Source organism: Conger conger, chromosome 3 (genome assembly GCF_963514075.1).
Source record: "Conger conger chromosome 3, fConCon1.1, whole genome shotgun sequence".
In the NCBI taxonomy this organism is placed as follows: domain Eukaryota; kingdom Metazoa; phylum Chordata; class Actinopteri; order Anguilliformes; family Congridae; genus Conger; species Conger conger.
Window position 1 is genome coordinate 69,533,783 of NC_083762.1, and position 19,086 is coordinate 69,552,868.

General features: G+C 41.3%; 4 protein-coding genes across 6 annotated transcripts; 2 read left to right on the forward strand and 2 right to left on the reverse strand.

Moving 5' to 3' along the window:
• The first annotated feature begins 600 nt into the window (after positions 1-600).
• LOC133125108 (ubiquinol-cytochrome-c reductase complex assembly factor 3) lies at positions 601-3,143 on the forward strand. Its single transcript, XM_061236836.1, has 2 exons — positions 601-767; positions 2,144-3,143. Exons 1-2 carry the CDS (start codon positions 651-653, stop codon positions 2,267-2,269), a joined length of 243 nt encoding a protein of 80 aa, XP_061092820.1. The 5' UTR covers positions 601-650; the 3' UTR covers positions 2,270-3,143.
• Positions 3,144-3,297: 154 nt separating this feature from the next.
• ubxn1 (UBX domain protein 1) lies at positions 3,298-8,606 on the reverse strand. 3 transcript variants are annotated; one of them, XM_061236835.1, is made up of 10 exons: positions 8,519-8,606; positions 7,879-7,941; positions 7,710-7,763; positions 7,418-7,581; positions 7,253-7,322; positions 6,603-6,794; positions 5,744-5,795; positions 4,673-4,795; positions 4,389-4,566; positions 3,298-3,899 (listed from the first exon to the last, which is right to left on the reverse strand). In XM_061236835.1, the coding sequence occupies exons 2-10, from the start codon at positions 7,935-7,937 to the stop codon at positions 3,859-3,861; spliced, it is 933 nt and encodes a 310-aa protein (XP_061092819.1). In that variant the 5' UTR covers positions 7,938-7,941; positions 8,519-8,606; the 3' UTR covers positions 3,298-3,858. The 3 variants fall into 3 exon arrangements, with proteins under 3 accessions (XP_061092819.1, XP_061092817.1, XP_061092818.1); XM_061236833.1 differs by having other exon boundaries at positions 7,253-7,325; XM_061236834.1 differs by lacking the exon at positions 8,519-8,606 and adding an exon at positions 8,240-8,507 and having other exon boundaries at positions 7,253-7,325.
• A 2,016-nt stretch (positions 8,607-10,622) lies between these two features.
• Positions 10,623-15,107, reverse strand: LOC133124605 (uncharacterized). Its single transcript, XM_061235946.1, has 2 exons — positions 15,098-15,107; positions 10,623-13,963 (listed from the first exon to the last, which is right to left on the reverse strand). Exon 2 carries the CDS (start codon positions 13,960-13,962, stop codon positions 11,977-11,979), a length of 1,986 nt encoding a protein of 661 aa, XP_061091930.1. The 5' UTR covers position 13,963; positions 15,098-15,107; the 3' UTR covers positions 10,623-11,976.
• A 1,343-nt stretch (positions 15,108-16,450) lies between these two features.
• mrpl49 (mitochondrial ribosomal protein L49) lies at positions 16,451-18,495 on the forward strand. The gene is made up of 4 exons (XM_061235803.1): positions 16,451-16,581; positions 17,071-17,221; positions 17,605-17,729; positions 18,064-18,495. Exons 1-4 carry the CDS (start codon positions 16,495-16,497, stop codon positions 18,208-18,210), a joined length of 510 nt encoding a protein of 169 aa, XP_061091787.1. The 5' UTR covers positions 16,451-16,494; the 3' UTR covers positions 18,211-18,495.
• The last annotated feature ends 591 nt before the right edge of the window (positions 18,496-19,086 follow it).

The following is a 19,086-nucleotide window of genomic DNA, read 5'->3' on the forward strand; positions in this document are numbered from 1 at the left end:
TAAATGTCGATTGTGATAGGCCTGCCTAAACCATGCAACACTGTGTTACTTTAAACACGTCGCGTGGGTGACACCCACTGGACAGAATTCAATGTTGCAGTTAGCCTCCATTAAAGTTTATGGTTAGTTTTATGAATCTGGGGGTTGGGCACTGGTTTTGGTAAACTGAATGCAGATATGTCAACATATAAATAGGCCATAATATGACTAATAAAATTAATTTAAGCAGTATTCTATTCGTATAACATATTTAAGTCTGTTTTGAAAATGGTTATTTCAGAAGTGAGAAATACACCAAAATCGTATTGTAAAAGACGAATCCTGGAGTATATCGCGCATCGTACACGGCACACTTCAAGCAGTTCGTAGAAGTAACTGTTGGCCGATTAATTTATGCCACACAAAAAAACTAAGAAAAAAAGATTGTATAACCGAATGCGTCCCAGAATGCAACGCGGGGTTTGGCTTTGTACTGTTATGCGCTGATCCAGAGTCAGCTTTGCCAAGCCTAAACCAACTATTTTGAAGAGCGGCGATAATTTTGAAACTGATCTTGAATCAGCATTCGGGTCTATCCGCACCATTAAGTAACTAAGAAACACATCTCCAGTAAGGTAAAACCAAAATACTAATCCGGGGACAGTGGCAGAATGAGCAGTATCAAGCTATTCCTCACCGTTATAACCCTGTCTGGAGCCGTCGGCATAGGTTACGGAATGTGGTCAATTATATCGCCTGGAGAAGAAAGACGGAAGGAGCTTCTCAAGGTAGCAAGTGAACGTTAGATAGTTACTAGCTAGCTCTACACCTGCCTAAGTTATAAAACAACGAGCCGACTGTCAACATTGGCTACATACTTGCAGAGTGGTTAGCTGTCATCATTAATTTCTCATATTAAGCCGCCTTTTCATTTTTGTGACTTCGTAATGAGTGACGCGGTCTGAGATGTGCCGGTTGGTTTGCATATTAGTCAGCAAACTAACTGTATATTAATAAGCAGGTTTTTCTTTTCTAATTTCCGTTGATACGGTTTCTGGAGTAGGCTATGTAACATTCCAATGAGCTGATTAAAAATTCCTTATTGCCACCTCGAATCTTTCATCAGTAATCCCCCTGATAAGCAAAATGTCGAACCTTAACTTGACGTCCCGCCGGGTGTAGAGCCTATCTGAAACATCTCTGGCAACTTGGCATAGCAAATCGTGTTCGTCTCTCAACAGTTGGTCAGCATTATTGATATATTTATTTATCCTTACCCCTCGGCATTCTGCGTATTTTCACTTATGAAATGTGTGTACTCCTGGAGAATGATTATAGGAGATAACCCGTTTACTTTGCAAATATGTGTGAATTGCTTCTTTATTCTAGGGTGGGGGATTGAGTCGAGATTCTGTAAAGTTTGCAGAGATGTGTTGCTGACAGCCAATTTCTGTGCAATTCTTGTTACTACACAGTTCACCATATTTGTTAATTTTGCAAGTGTGACAAATTAATCTGAAATTCAATGGCATGTTGGGTTGCCTGGTTTCCCAGATATGAATGTGGACAGCGGTACTAATACTGCAGTGTACATTTGTGAACTCGCATGGAACTTGCATCCTTTTGGAGACACAAGGCTGTAAGTGAAAACTGTTCCGCCTGGGGATGCCTATATATGAATATAAGTATGGCAGAACCACCATCAGCCCCTCTGAGATGGGAGATGTCAAGGGAGTCAGAGCATGGCATGTGTCCGAGATGGTCATCTCTTGAATAAAGAGATATTGATGTTGTCGTAGTAGACTGGAAATAGATGGCAGTAAATTAAGAATCAGGTCATAAAGAAACGGCTCTGATTCTATAATACAATTATAATATAATACTTAAATCTGCAGGCATATCCCTGATATCCTCAACTCATTGCACAGTAGGATATTTAAAACCGCGTGCAAACAGACCTCTCCTTCAGTCTGTTCTAGTTTTCATGCATTATGCAGCTTGCAAGTGTGTAGCAGTCAAGAACTAGAGGGAAGAAATAACAAAGGAGTATACAAGATGTCTGTCACTCAAAGGAGTGAGCTAGATTGGGGAGGAAAATGTGGAAGACTTGTTAATAGTAATCAGCAGGTTCTAATTCTGCTCATGTTGGTGCTCTGGCCATCAGAATCTGCCCGAATCGAACCCTGTGCGAATGGAAGAGACTCGGAGGAGGAACGCTTTGATGCTTCAGGTGCTGAAGGAGGCAGCGGAAACCAATGACAACGTCCTTGCTCGATATTCCCAGAAATAAGGAATTTAGAAATGCCAACAAGACAAGACATGCAAGTAACATGTTCATATGGCTGAAGGACAAGACTGATGAATCCATAGATGCTGGTAAAACAAGGTATCTCCACATACATACAGTTCTTATGAACTGTATACCCAACTTTCCTGTTTTCACCTGTGGTAATTTCCGTATGTACATAAATCCTAGTGATTATAAAGGGCTGGACTGAGAGCCTTTATACCTTTTTTCCTTGGGCAATATTCTTTCCTGTATACCTCTAAGAAGCAGTGTAAATTAAAAAACGTATGTTGTGTGTAACCGTCATCAGTGTGCACTTTAAATGCATATACCTCAAATTTGACATTTGTTGAGTATTCACCTTAAACAAGTGGAAAAAATGTTAGCTTCAGGCAGTTTTTATGGTCCCATTCTTCCAAATGTGGAAAATTGTCCTCTGGTATTAGTATGTGTGGTTTTTATTCAAGCTCTTTACCCCCCGCCCCACTACAATGAGGCAGTGAAGATAAGTCAGGACATTAGCATTCAGCTAGTCTTCATAGCCAGAAGGAAAACCAAGCATATTGCTATGAATACCCAGTGTGTTCATTTTACAGGTGGTGAGCTCTAGATGCAGTATTAGTACAATAAGAACACTAGCTTGAATGTAGAAGTAATCGTGTCCTTCAGGACCTGGGGCAGGTCTGGAAAAGAGGGGGATTGTGGGGATGGCAGACCAGCCAACGGGGGAAACGGAGGGAGACATGGCAACCCACTACACTTTTCCTGGTTAAGACCCGTAGGTCACCTCCACCAACCCCATGCAAACAAGATTGCACAACTGCACCCCCACCAGTGTCAGATCCATGTGTACCAATAAACAATACCAGGTGATAAATTGCAGTTGGGTGTGCTTCTTCGAAAAGGACTCCACAGAGTATTTTCATTTATGTCATAATAAATGCATTAATTTGTAATTAATTTATTAAGATGATTGTGCTGGGCTTGGCTGGATAGTGTGCGCATGAAGGGGGCTGTCTATGGAGTCGGCATTATTGGAACAGTTTTTAATATTCAACAGAGCAAATAAGCAAAACCTAATTGTGAATTCTGTGCATGTTTTAGCCTCCCTGGCCTGTTTTTCCACACGACTGCTCCATCTCCTCCCAAGAGGATGTCTGCATTTCCCACACGGTCAAATCTTAAGCAGTAACAGACTTCATCGGACTGTTATTCACCAAGTCATTTCAAAGCAAGTAGTGGATTATTACTGAATACAATAGTGTTTTGCTCATTAAATATTTAACAAAATGTGACTGTAGCCAATGTTATGTCTAATCTGCTGTCGTGGCATATATTGTACGAGCCTGAGAAATGTGAAACCACATAATTCAACCGCTTTCTGAATAGGTGAATGACATTCCATGAATGAATCAACGTGTTTTAACAATTGGCACTGATTAAGATAGGTGTAGTTCCACTAGAAAGGATTTATCCAAATGAAAATGCCTTAAGTCCATTGTGTTGTGCTCCTGTTTCACACTCTCTCCAAAGAGCGAGGACACCCACTTCCTAGAAGGGTGAGGGAGAGCTCAGAGTTTTTTCAGTCCATCTCATTTCTTGGCAACAACAAGGACAGCAGATGGCACCAGACCTACAGAAAAAAACAGCAGTTAGAGAAAGGAGTTGTTTCTGCTGTGTTTAATTGTACAAGGTAACCAAATGTGCAAAACCAGGCGTCTCTCACTCACTCACACACACACACACACACACACACACACACACACACACACACACACACACACACACAAAGTAACTGTCTGATTTCTCTGTTTTTGTCATGGACAGCAGTCTTGATTTGCAAGTGGCAGTACAGTTTTATTTTTTCAAATAGCCAAATTCAGCAAATAAATAGTAATTGTGTATTAAAATCATGTTTATGCTCGTAGCCTGCAATGGTTAACCTTTTTTAAAAATGTTATTTTATCTTCAAAATTCAAAGTCAGTGCTTTAGAACCCCCTTGCTTTCAATTAGCAGTTGCTCAGAGCATTATAATTCACATATTTGTGATCTTAGTCCTTAAAGGGTCAATAGTAAGTCAGTTGTGTTCTATTTCAGTGGATTGTATTCCAGATGTCATACCCAGTTCACGCAGGGGTTTTTCCATGTCCAGGTCGGTGTAGACACGACGTGGGTAAGGCGACAGCAGGGTGAAGTCCTGTCCTTCCACCCCGTTCATCTGCACGTACACCCGCACTGCGGCTAGCGGCTCCTGAGCCTTGAACACAGCCGTCAGCGCTGAGCCATCCAGCAGGCGCACCTGGGGGGGGGGGGGGGGGGGGGGGGGGGTGAGGCCAGAGAGGTCACACAGGGAGCTTTCCAAACAGATCCACCATCCGCAGCGGTGCATACACACGCACACACACCTGTATTCGGCACTCATCGTAGTCCTTCTTCGCTGGTGGGGGTCCCTGACTGCCAGGAGGAGAAGAGGGGACAGCTTCAGCTGGGGGTGAGGAAGGAACAGCCGCTGATGAGCCACCTCCAAACTGAGAAAACCGGAAACAAGAGCACAGTGGAAGAGTTTTCACTGAAAAGCACTTAGACAAAGAACTACAAATACCTTTCTCTCACATCCAGAACTACGGATTCTGAAGTATGCCATATCAGAGCAAAGTCTGAAATTCATGGTTGAGATATTAAAGGGTGTTTTGTTCTATGACACCCGTTAGCCAGACTCAGCCATGAATTTCCAAGCGTTATGTGCTTGAATAAAATAAGTTGCAAACAAGTTGCTATATCAGCTTGCATTCCATCAATGTCACCATCACTTAAGTTTCATACTTGTCTGCCTGCAGAGACTCGGGTCTGTTATGATGTAAATAAGTAGTTCTTGATGAAACTGCTCAAACTATGCTCTCTGGATGTTCATGAGTAGCCAGGTCATTTTATTTGGAGAGAGAAATTCAGGCGTCTTGCTGAAATTGACTAAATTATATATTTTTTCATTATAAGCTGTGCAAGTCACTCATTCACCAAATTATGAACACCAATGCAATGCAAAAAAGTAATGCAATTCTGTCACGTTTCCCTAAAGCATTGAAAAAAGTTCAAATATAAAGTTTTGTTATGCAATTTACTTCTGGGACTTCCACAAGCACCTCTTAAATAAAGTCCCAATACATCAGGAAGTGAACCCGAGACAGTCCATGGATACCAGGAGTGCATGTAAACGTAACAAAATCCTTGCACAGCAAAGGAGTAGCTGAACTGAAACTACCCCCTGCAGGCCACTCAGACACCAGGCCAAAGAATGGATGCAACAAAATGGATGAGCCAGTAAGCAGTGATAAATGCTGTGCTTTGTGCAGGGCATCAGGGCATCAGGGCATGAGGTGCATCATTCCCATGACAGCACCGATAGGATGCATCATTCCCATGACGGCACTGAAGACCTCTTCCAAGCTGAAGATGAATGGAAGGGAGAAGAAAAGTACCTTCTGCGCTCTCTCCTCTCTGTCCCGTGCAATTTTCTCTCGAACCCGTTGCCTGGACCACAGAGCAGAAGGCTAGTCAGTAACACAGGAATGTTACGCAACTGGGATGTTACACAACTGAATTCAAATGCAGTTCTCCAGAGCATTAGCCCAGCAACCACATTCACATTCAGATAAGAGGAGTGGCCAGAAAGCTTATTATGAGACCCATCATGACAGTGCAGTTTATCCAAAAGGAATGGCCTGCACTGGTGGAAATATAATTTAAGATGTTTAGAAAATCATGTCTAAATATGCTCTGCTCTTTCATGTTAAAAATAATGTGTTTGTGGCATGGAATTCAATTCATAGAGTACATTATGCAGGTATTCCTAATAAATAATAGACATTTGATAAAAGGCATTGTTTGAGAATGTACATTTGGTGAGTTCAATTAGCACACGAAAATTCAGTTTATACTTATCACTTACATAGTTGAGCAGACCAAATTTGTAATATGAACAAACGCTAAACAATAAAAAATGAAGTTCAAAAGAAAAGTGCTTTCGATACTTTGAATAAATCATCACACTCCATAACAGCCAAACTCAATTTTATGTGTATGTCAATACGAAGGGGTCAAAAACAAACACTGTTGATTTGTTTTGGTTTTGCACCCAATGCTCGGTCATTCAAACACTTGCTGCAGCGGCAGTTACAGCACTGGAGGTAAAAGATCACATTACATTACATTACATTACAAAGATCACATTAAGTCTGAATCTGTCACTGTACCAAAGATCTATTCAGAAGAGAACTGTGGATCTGAGTATGAAAGTTACAGTGTGGGAATTTCAACGGCGGATGGGACGGGTCTCACTTGGCCATCCTGTCCTCCATCTTTTCCCTCCTGCGCTGTTCTGCCAGCTTCTTCATTTCATCATCTTGCATCTTCTGCTTGACCTGTAGCAGCTCCTGGCCCTGCTTCCGCCTCTGCTTCTCCCTCTCTACCTCCTCCTGACGCTCCCTCTCTCTCCTCTCCTCCTGCTTTATCTTCATCAGTTCTTCCAGCCTGCGGGACACAACGTATTCCCTCTCTATTCCAGAAATTTCACTGGAGACTCCTTTTCTCTAGCTCTTGAGTGGGTGAAGTTACATTTGTGTTCGAAATTATAGACATTTATAGAAAATATACATTTATTGTTACAGGAAAAGATCTGGTAAGTAATTTCCAAAGGGAACATGCACCTTCCATTACAAACAGAATTAAAGTTTTTACACATGAAAAACACTATTTGGCACAAATAGTTAACCGTAATTGCTTGCAGGTCTGTGTACAACCTCTTGGATTCCACGGCAAAGTTCATTAGGAAAAGTAAGCCCATAAACAGTTAAGAAATATAAAGACTGTCTTCACTTTGTCAGGGTTCATTTTTGTCTTCTAAAGCACAGCATAAGCCAGAATTAAATACATTTCCTTCTGCCAACCATTACATTTTCATTTTGCTCTTACTCTGTTTTTTCACTGACCTTTTAATCTGTGCCTGTTTTTCCTCCTCTGTCATTGGTCTCTTGCCCTCCTGTTTCATTTCTCCCTCTTCTGCTGGAGGATCAAGAGAAAGGACAGTGCAGCCAATACACAAATGACTTGAATCCATTAAAAATACATTTTGCGTAAGCCTTTTGAACCCTCACCTGTGGTGAGGTCGGGGTCTGGGCCTGGGTCCGGGCCTGGGTCCGGGCCTGGGCCCGGGCCTGGCTCAGATGGACTATGTTCGCTGTCAGTTGATCCGAGAACATTTCCTTCTGGAGGCACATAGGGCTCGTCAATATCTGGGTCACCTTCATGTTCCATTAGCCTACAGACAGGGAGAGAAGGCAGGACATTTGGAAGGGGGAGGGGGGGGGAGGGTGAATAATAATAAAAAAATAATGTGGACACATGGCGTAACTCACGAAACTGTCTAAGACAGATGGAGTGCCTTACCAATCCATGGCTCTCTCTATACCCTGGTTCCCAGTGTGTGCCAGAGCCTTCTCCCTGTCAGATTCCAATCCAGACATCAATGCAAAATACAAAGTGGAATATATCTGACCACAAGTGATATAATAAAGTTTGGACAAAATTCTCCAAAAAACGAGGAAGCAACACTTACGCTCTGTTTCTGTCAAAGCCCATTTCCAGTAGGCTGTCTAGAGTCGTGCACTCCGCCATCTCTCTGGAAGGGACAATGTTGGGAAATTAGAAGCAAGCTAAATATTACAATAAACATAAATTACAAACTAAGCAAGTGAAAACATTATTTCTCATTTGTGTTAATTCATAAAACTCCAGGATTTATCAAATAGGTAGCTACCGAGGTATCTAGCTAACATTAGCAAGCTAGCTATCTCTACAACATCGCAACAGTTAACAGCCAGCTGCCAAGCAACTAATCTAATTTATTGCGCTGATAGTGTTCGTTAGCCAGCAGGTTTCTCACTTAGCATGTCATGTCAGTTTCTGTTGGCACCTACCTTTATATTTATTAAAGGAAATGTACTCAATATAGCTAGCTAGGTAGCGCACTATGCTCAAGCTAACGCTACGAACCTAAGTTAGCTAGCTAACATTTAGCTTATAGCTAGCATCTGCATTGTCTTTTGGTACGGATATGTAAATGACTAAAAAGTAAAACTGTTAACTTATTACAATTACAAATTAATAAAATAACTCTACGTATGAACTATAATAGTGCTTGCGTTAAGAGATGTTTAGCTAGCCAGGTATCTGTTCAAATTCATTTGCTTACTCACATTTTGAATCAACACCACAGTTTTCCTGTCTGCAAGCACACTGACTACGGATGCCCAATGAGTTCAAAAAAGGCCCATACATAACATTCTGTTACAGCACCGTAGACAACTTGAATTCTATTACTCGAAATATCCAGTCTCAAGGAAAAAAAACGGGGGAAAAAATTGTTCTGAATTAAAATTACCAGTCTAGATTTAAATACATTAACACTCGCCCGGAGCAACACAAATACATTTATATGTTTATAATGTATATTCATGTTTTCTATAATTTCTTTTTAAATTAATTTTAATAGATTTTACCTTAACCAATTGTGTTCTGTGTTGTTGCAGTCTAACCCAACCTATCAAGTGGAGTCAACATTGGTGGGTCTTCTTTGATATCAAGGGAATGTATATTTATTATTGTATTATTATATATTTAGTATGACTATTGGTATGCCATTATTGCTTCATAGGGACATGCCAGTATGAGTCAAATCCAAACAGTATGCTTCCTTCCTGACATTCTCTTCCCTTGCTTCAAGGGGGAATCCCCAAAATGGCAGGATGAAATACAGAGGTCAAGCAAGGTTCAGTTCAGAATTATGAAAGTGGAGAGAGCAATTACAGTATATTCCCTGGCTTGTGTTTTTAAGTGAGGTTTAAGAAATCTTCACTAGTGTTTTATAAGACCACCTGGTGTGTTTTCCACTGTAGATAAGCTTGTTATGATTGTTATGAATTATTCACGAACATTCTAAAGTCAACCGACTGAAAAAGAAAACATCTGCTCACAGAACTGATTTGACTATAGGGTAGCACTTCCTATATACACTCACAGAGCACCTGTACACCTACTAATTTATGTGATTATCTAATCAGCCAATTGTGTGGCAGCAGTAACATGCATAAAATCATGCAGATATGGGTCAGGAGCCTCAGTTAATGTTCACATCAACCATCCGAATGGGATGTGATCTACGAGACTTTGAACGTGGGATGATCGTTGGTGCCAGACAGGATGGTTCAAGTAGCTGAGAAACATCCAGTGAGCAGCAGTTCTGCGGGAAGAAAGGCCTTTTTAATGAGAGGTTAGAGGAGAATGGCCAGACTGGCCAAAGCTGACAGGAAGGTGACAATAATGCGAATAACCATGGATTACACCAGCAGTATGCATAAGAGCATCTCTGAACACATCAAACCTCTAAGTCAGTGGTTCTTAACCTGATTGGAGGTACTGAACTCGGCAAGCGTCATCAGTGCATTCACCAAACCCTTCGTAATTGGAAAAATAAAATATATACCTATGTTTTGAAGAAATCATACCAAACCCAGGTTAAGAACCACTGCTGTAAGTGGATGGGCAACAGCAGCAGAAGACTTAAGTCCAAAAAAAAAGTCTAATAAATACCTAATAAAGTGCTCATTGAGTGTACAGAGGTTGTGAGGGCTGTTCTGGTTTGGTGAGTTCATCTATCCTTCCCGTTAAGTTTGCTTGTTGCACGTCACAAATGTAGTCGGGAATGACCTCCCCTGAGGGAAGACAGCAAGGGACAAGGAAAGTGAAATCAAACCCAGCCATCAATGCTCATTCCTTCTCTTTCTCTTACAGCTCATTGCAGACTAACATCTCAATGTGTGGGGCTCTGCTGCATGAGGAAGCAGTCATAGGGCATTTATCACATCTGTGGTTGAGTTCTCAATCTTAAAATATGAGTAAACTGTAAACTGCTCAAATCGGTCTGTGACGCACACTTAGTTGCACGTCGCTCTGGATAAGAGCGTCTGCTAAATGCTTTGTAATGCAAATGTTAAAAAATATGACTGTGATGCAACACCACAGTAGTGTCTGATTAGAAAATGGCAAGGATAAGAGCTATAGTATCATTAATCTCCTATTTGCACAATATATTGTACGCTCCATATTATTCGGTTAGGTCCCAGTCATGTACCTTTGAATTTCGGCTTAAACTATCAAACATCATATATAGCCAGTTAGCTGAACTATCATCACAACTCCTATACTCATATTATTATATGCATCATGGTGCACCATTGTCAGCAGCAATGCTTCTGGTCAGCACAAGATACTGGTACACTAGGTGCCAAAATAAATGACAGCTTGTTTATTAATAAAATATATTTATTTAGGTAATCGATTTTTATTGTTTTTCTCACCATTAATTTCCTGGATACACTTGAACAGGTTGCCAGTACAGTGGAACACAACACATATTACCATTCCGTTTGGTGCATAGAAGACAGCTGAAACCAGAATTCTCTATAGCTAGTCACAGCAGGACAGTCAGGTGTTCAGAACAAACCAATTACAGTATGTATCCTGTAAATGGCAGACATACAACACACTTTTTACAATAGTAAAAATCCTATAATCGTCAAACAATAAATTCACTTCAAATCAAATTAAGAAAACTCCTACGTTTATGTATAAAATTAATTTCCAATCAATCACACATATGCCCACCATATCCTTTTATCCTTTGAAAATATAAAAAATTGGATTTTTGACATTCATGAAAGCAATCTGAATTGATTTTTGGAGAAAGGAGAAATTCAGTCAAAAACAAGAATGCTGATGGTAACACAAGTATCTAGACTATGATATGTGAAATACTCTACTTACAAGAGAACGCTCCTAAGATTTTGACAAACTAAACCTGATGATGTACGTGAAGAACTCTGTCCCCGTTTCATATATTTACATTAAAATGGATGCTCTTAGCCGGTTGTCATTACCTTTTCAGAATTAATCATGTACAAATACACAGATACATGTAATTTAACATGTCAATACGTTTCTTTATCTTTAAAGAATGTATGCTGCCATTGTATTAATGTATCTTGCCTCAGTGTTGTTGTCTATGATGTTTAAAAGATGTGGGTGAAATGAATGATGGGGACCGTACATGTTATAATGCCAAATCAGAAGAACATTTTGTATAAAATGACAATTTTAGGAAGGTGTTCTTCATAATGTACAAAAGCAATGAAACTGTATTTGTTAAGTTTTTGAGTGCCACCACAAAAAAACATTCCCTGCATACAGATTGCTATTTTGCACGTGAATTGTTCCTTTAGGGTACAGAAATATGTAACTGCTGTTTTTGGAACTTGAATGGCCTTTACAGAACTAGATGCAATTGCCTGTGTTGTTCAATCAAACGATCCAATTAATTTGACTTAAAAGTAAATGCAAACATAAGCTGAAAAACTCAGTTTGGTGAGTTACTGTACTTTCAGGGAACTCACCAAGCTCTCGGTGAAAAACATTTTTCTTCTTAATTGTTAATCAGCGATAATGAAATGTGCCGATTGGTTCACAGCCCCACTTTCAAAATGAACAGAAAAATGTGTACATTTTGAGTGACCTTTCAGTTTCCTTTAAGACAAAGAATTGATGGAAAATAATCAGTAGTAGTAATTAGTGTGAAAAACCCACAGATTGCAAGAATGGTCTATATACCAAATTGCTTATTCAGCCGCACAAACAGAATGTCTTCTAGGTCATTATCCTTCATTCTCGCCCTTTGAGAAAGCATGTATTTCAGCCCTGAGAACGCCCGCTCCATGCTGACTTGCGTCACCGGAAAGGGAATCACGCTGACAGCAAGCTTGTACAAGTCTGAACTGACCTGGGACGTATTAATCCAGTATCTAAATATATTCTCTTCCCTCTTTATCCGGGCTTCGTTGGAATACGCACTCAGCGTAGACATCATCACAGTTTTGCATTTCGTGCCCTCGTCGCCATTTTCCCTCTCCCTGGCTCTCAGCATCTCCTCTATCTCATCATCAGAATCATTGCCGCTGAACTCCACATCCGCGGGAGAAAAGGGCGAGTGCTGCTTGTTCTGCGAGAGGGCCTGGATCATCCCCCACGCCTTACAGAGGCGGCCCTTGGCCTGCTCGGCCTGGCCGTCCGTGAGGAGCACTTTGTACCGCGGATCGAGGAACACGGCTGCCAGGAACGGCTCGTTCTCGAACAGCACGTGCTGCCGCCGGTTCAGGCATTCCACCAGCAGCGTCGCGAACGGCCCGCCGATTTTGTCCGTCTCGATTTTACACTTGAGCCACGCACCGAAGAAGTCTCCCGCGGTCAGCTGCTCGGACTGGAAGAGCCTCGCGGTCGCTTTGGCGGGTTTGAGAGCGTAAACGAGCAGCAACGTCTCCTCCCACTCCGACTCTTCCAGGTGCAGCTCCTCGATGCTGGGAGCCATGTCCTGACAGAAGGTCTTCAGTTCCCACAGCCGCTCCAGCATGTCGTGGGTGGAAACCCAAGCGGAAGGGCGGTCCACGATCGCCGCCCTCTGACCCAGCCTCCTCAGAAACCCGGAGACGTTGGCCGTCTGCAGCTTCTCGCTCAAGCGCCTGGCCTTGGAAACGAGGCCGGAGATGGTCCTGTCCTGCAGCGCATCGTCCACCGCCAAGTGGAACACATGGGCCGAGCACCTCTCGCCTCTCAGGATCGGACCCCCGCTGCCGACACTATGGATTTCCCCCGTCACATTCCCAGACGTCTCATAGATGTCTAAGGTGAGCTGACCCTCTCCGTCCCCCCATGCTAATGGGGCCTTCCCTTCTGTAGCATGCTTCTCTTTGTCATGCTGGTCTTCCACCTCCACCGAATCTTCTCCAACGTATCTGCTGTCCCCCTTCTGAAGCAGCGACTGTGCATCTGGGATTGTTACTCCATCGTCAACTGTGATGGAGTACACCTGCTTTATATCAATGCTGTAAGTCTTTAAAACGTCACGCACCACTGAAGAAATGTAACTGGCTGTGTGACTCTCATGCAGCTCCTTAACTGCCAGTGTTCGCAGTACGATGCGCTCTCCCTCAGTAAACTGGACGTTGATACCAAGGACAGACCTGTCTCTGTAGCTGGCAGCGTCTACTTTCAACATCAAAAGTTTTCCCTTCAGCCAGTTTACAAGATTTTCACGTTCTCTTTCGGCAACATCAGAAACCATGTCACGGATGCTATCGCTGTCTATTCTGACAGATTTGCCCATTATATCAAGCACGGGTTCTAGAATTTTTCTAAACCCGGTGTCATCCATCAAGGAGAACGGTCTGCCATTGAGAGTAACAAGTTCAACACAGGCATCCATTATGGAATCGGGTCTGATGCAGAACTGCTCAGCCCTGGGTTTCTTCACGACTACACTGTCTTGGAAAAACTCTATTGTCCTTTCACTATCCACTTCTGAAAAGGGTCTCTTTGATGAAGAAGAGGATGGCAATGAAAGATCCTCCATGTCGATGGATGAGAGCAGTCTCGCAAACGCAGATGGGTGTATCCGCTGGACATGCCGCTGTAAGTTGCCAGCATGGTTTCCTGCGATCTCGCCGGTGCAGCCATCGATTTGGCAGCGCGACTTGTTGGCGACGGGGTCGTAGTGAAAATACAGTCGCACTGGATTCTCCTGGTGACGCCCCATACTACACAAAAGACAAGATTCACACACATGAGCCAAGACTTCATAGCTAAATTCATTATTTCTGAATATAACAACATCATTCTTTCCAACCACTACACAGATAAAATAGTAATGTGTATTAATTGCTTTGAGGATAGAAAGCGAATTCCTTTAGTTTGCTTATTTACTCACAGTTAAACAGCTAGGTTTATTATTTTGTCTTAAAAAGTTATTTGTGGCTTAATCTCCAGATTACTTTAAAAATACAGAAAATGACAATCCTTTTTCATCAGGCCTATATCCATACTGTCAGCCTCATAGGATATAGGCATAAAAAGGGTGATTAAGATGCTCATACATTCATCCCCAAAGGAAGAGATCTTTATTACACTATTCAGAACATCTATCTAGGTGACATTATTTTTAAAGCAGGGTGTGAAAATGGGTAAAGCCTCTTGTCAGTGATAAACCCTAATTTCTTATTAAAGAAATTAGGGTTTATCACAAAAAGTGTTTCCAATGTTTAGATTTCCAAACAGATTCGATTATTCCTGTGTCCCCAGTGACGATAACCTCTTTATGGCTTTAGTTTGTTGTACAATAATAGTTTTTTCATTTGTATGGCCTCACAAAATAAAAGGACTTCCAAAGAAAATGTAATGGATAATTTGTGTGAATATTACAAGTAGGGAAATTCGATACATGCACTTTATTGCAGGGACTTAGAGCAGCACTAATAGGAATACTATTACGCATGAACAAAAATGCATGCAAAACGTTTTCTCCATTACAAAAAGACGTATGTTCCCTTGTTTATGGTTGATATTCATGAACACTGACTGATTGGCGATAATAATTGGTGTTTGGACTGTTTGCAATACTTGACAACAATTCGATTTTAAAAAATTCCCAACAGGTTATCGAAAGAAAAATTCAACGAAATGGCTAGCGTTAGCTGGTCAAAACAAATGCTACTTGTACAACAGCAACAGACACTAACTTATAGCCTAGTTTTGGTAACAAGTTGTAAGAAAGCAATAAGCACATCGCTATTAGTCTCTCACTAAAATAACTTAGCAAACTCAAACTGAACACACGATCTAGCTAACGATTACAATGCAAGTTAGTAAATCTAAATGAGATACAATCCCGATACCTCGTCGATGAACACAGTAACACTGCCGTACATTACGAGCTTCGTAGCTAGTTCGCTACTGCACGAATTTACTTTCGACGGTTACTAAAGTCTAAGTTAACCTATTTTTAAGATGGATAAGATATTACAATTAACTGACTAACCAATCTCACATTTTCAGACATATTTTAAGACATTCTTAGATTCTACATTTTACAGGAAGTTGTTCGTCAGGAAACAATTTAGCTAGCTAAAGTGGGCTTCCAAATGATCATCTGCGAGACAACACAGTTAGCTACCGTTAGCATAGCATAGCGTTTATTGTTGATGTGCGAGACTGTTATTAGCATAGCACGTGGTTGTTTTCCAATATGCAGGAAACTAAAAATGATGCAACTTATTGTTGTCCCTTCATTTTGGCGGTAATATCGCTCCACTGGCATTTACTGTACTCACCTGCAAATTGATTGTGCAAAAAGAAGGGTCGAAGTCGAAGAGATTTTTGGCCTGCTACACTACAGTGTCGTCATCGTGCGCTTGCGTACAAGTTACCGAACTTCTTTCCACGCATCCCGGCCTCAGGGTTCTCATCATCCTTGTGTGTTACATTTTTCAATCGATTTCGACATAGTCCAAGCATGGTCTGCACAAAGTTCACTGGAGAACTCAAAAAGAGAGAACTTTACCAACACAGACAATTACTACCCCATAGACCAATTATATTATATTATATATTATATTATATTTAAAAAGACTTGAAAAACACACGACTAATTTCTGAGATTCTTATTTTAATCCATTCTGTGGTTCATTATATAGATCAAACCTCATGTACGACTAACAAAACACGTAATTTGGAAAAAGATACTCATATGTGGACGAGTGAAAGTGATAGAAAAAATCATGTTATAGGCCTGCTATTTTACATGAACTACTTGTCAGGTTTTGTTTTATGAACTAAAAATGTTTCTAATGTTTAGATTTCCAAACAGATTCGACGATTCTTGTGTCTTCAGTGTTGATAACCTCTTTATGTCTTTAGTTTGCTGTACAATAATTGTTTTTTTCATTTGTAGGGATTTTGAGCAACTTATCTTTTGAGTGAAAGGCTTTCATATCATCTGCAGAGTAACCTATTACATTATTATATTTTTTGTACATTGAAGTGGATCTAACACCATTTACTTAAGTTGGAAAAGTTTTTGAATTCATATTCAGTGGAATGGAGTGAAAGTTGCGTTATCTATCCGCACAAAGAAAATTACCCTTGGACTCCGAAGGCACAGTCGACAATATCTTCTTCATCCTCCTAAACAATAGGCGGCGGTAAATACTAAATGGGTGGCTAAATTGTCTATAGCTACGTATGTAGCTTGTGGTATCCACAGCGCTGGCGGAGGTCACAGGAAAAAAACAACATGGCGACCTGCATAATAAACATGTCCAGAGCGGTATGTAGAGGATTAAGATCATGCCCTTTAACGCGTCCAGGAATCCGGTTACGGGTGAGTAAGAAATGCAATGGAAACGGCGGGGGATCTAGAATTATTGGACAGCAATACATCTCTTTAGATTAACGTATTAGCTAGCTAGCATCAGGACCAGTCACCAAACTTGTGCGAGCTCAGGCTAGCTATCTGGCTGTGCTACCGGCAACTGTCTATTGCGGTAATGCGTTATTAGCATAACTTGGCTATGTTATTTTAAATGAAGAGTGTATGGTCTGTAATGGCACTAAACAGCATGCGTCTTCTATTGTTACTTAGCTGTGGTCCTGACACCCGTAGAATGGCAGACTTGCCTCCTTCAGTCTACTAAGCGAGTCTATGACAGGGACGACACGGGGAGAGTAGAAAGTAAAAGAAGCGCATGTAACATAGCTAGTGTTTTTCCACACATTGAAAACCAGCAGATATTGCGGTCCTCCATGACTCGGGATTGACACCCCGGGTTTATAAAAACTGTTGCTAACAGACATTCATCCCTTATGTCAGATGATGAGTGCTACAGCAGGGGAGAGAAACAATACTATAGTGGAGTCGACAGAGGAATACAAATACGTGGAAAGATTAATCCCGCCGACTAAAATCCCCACCCCACCTAAACATGACGGCCCCGCCCCATCTGGCTGGACTCCTCCACCAGGTAGGATTGTTGCAATAAACTTCCTGCAAACGCAGGTGTCATTACATGTGGGTCTGTGTACGGGCAAGGCCTGGACTTTACACGAGGATATCTGATCTGGAAAACTTATTAGAGCACCTGATGCTGGTTGTGAGTTCAGTTACTTCTCAGGACCAGATAAAACATGTATCAGACTGTAACAATCAATGTGTGCTGATTTTGCATCATGTTTGCATTACTGTCTGTAATGGTGTCTTCCAAGTATATGGGTACATATTGAGTCCTGGCATTAAATATTGAAAAATAGAACTATGTCACTGATACCTAAACTATGAATGAACGCACCAAATTAATGCCATCCCTCCTTTTGCCTCTTCCCTTCCATTTAACCTTATCAACAACAGAAGTGCCTCCCGATCTTCCTTACATGATACGTCGCTCGCGCATGCACAACGTCCCCGTCTACAAAGACATCACCCATGGCAACCGGATGATGACTCTTGTGCGCAAGGTTGAAGGCGACATCTGGGTGAGTGCACCGTCTATGATGCCATGTACTCTCTTAATGCTTCGCTCAAGTAAAGTATCATTAGCCACTGGTTTGCATGGTTTCATTAGCCACTATACAGTTCAAAGTGCCAGACTCGAGCTCACTACTGGACACTTTTGGAAAATGTTCATCAGATTATTTTCCTCCTCATGGAGTGGCCTCTGCCGACTCTGATCATTACAGCCTCACCTCTAATTTGTAAGCGACTGAGTTTATTACAAGTAATTTCTCATTTTCATGTCATTTATTTGATCTTTCTTATTGAATTACATGCTAGTTTGTAAGCAGTGTTTTTCTGTCCTTGATTGTCCAGGCTTTGGAAACGGATGTGAAGGAGCACTTGCACAAGCTGACAGGCAGAGTCCCGCCCACACAGGTCAACGAAGTAACCATGAGCATAAGGGTCAAAGGTGACTTTGACAAGGAGCTGAAGCAGTGGCTGATTGAAAAGGGCTTCTGAGCAGTGTCAGATGACCGCTTCCTAGCTCTAGATCTGACTTGCACCAATAAGAAGGCAGAAGCCAACAGACTGCAGTATCCTGTTCTACCACTTGCCAGTCAACCAAATGTTTTTTTGTTTTTTTTCTCCATGAGTTTCTGTTGTTGCACACAGAAAATCGTTTAATTTAGTGCATACAATATTCCCAGCTGGGCACTTGGGATTCAACAAATCACCAGGTATGGTGCAGCCTGTAGCTAAATTTTACACCAGTGGATTCAAATAAAGGACTGAAGATGTGTTGAACAGGTGTGGCATTGTTTTGATCCCTACACAGTAAAGGATATGACAAAATTAAGTATTAGGTTTCTGTAGTAGGTGGCCTCAGTCCTCCATATTGTAAGAAATACTCACCACTTAGCCCATCTGCATACATAATTTCATGAGTCAGCCATGCACTGATGAAAAGTTTAGGCCAAAACATCCACAACTATTAATCAATACATAAATATTTAGACTCTTCTTTCTTTTCAGACCATATAGTCTGAGAGATCTGGGTCTTGTACAACTGGGGGTTACTACGCATCAACATGCAGTACCCACTTGACTAGATGTGTGTGTACCATCAGGAACATCAGGACCAACTATTCTTGGTTCTGGCCATGTCTTTCTGTACCCAGATGTAACATTTAGTAAACCCCACTTGATTAAAACATATCTGGACTGAATGAGAACAGTCAGATTATTATAATAGTGAAAAACCATAACTATATTGTTTAAAAGATGCCAGCACGTTTATACATACATACACCCAGAAACGTTCTGAATCGTATCAGACTACCAAAGCAAGTACCTATGCTTTATTGTTCAACAACAAAATGAAATGACAGAAAATGG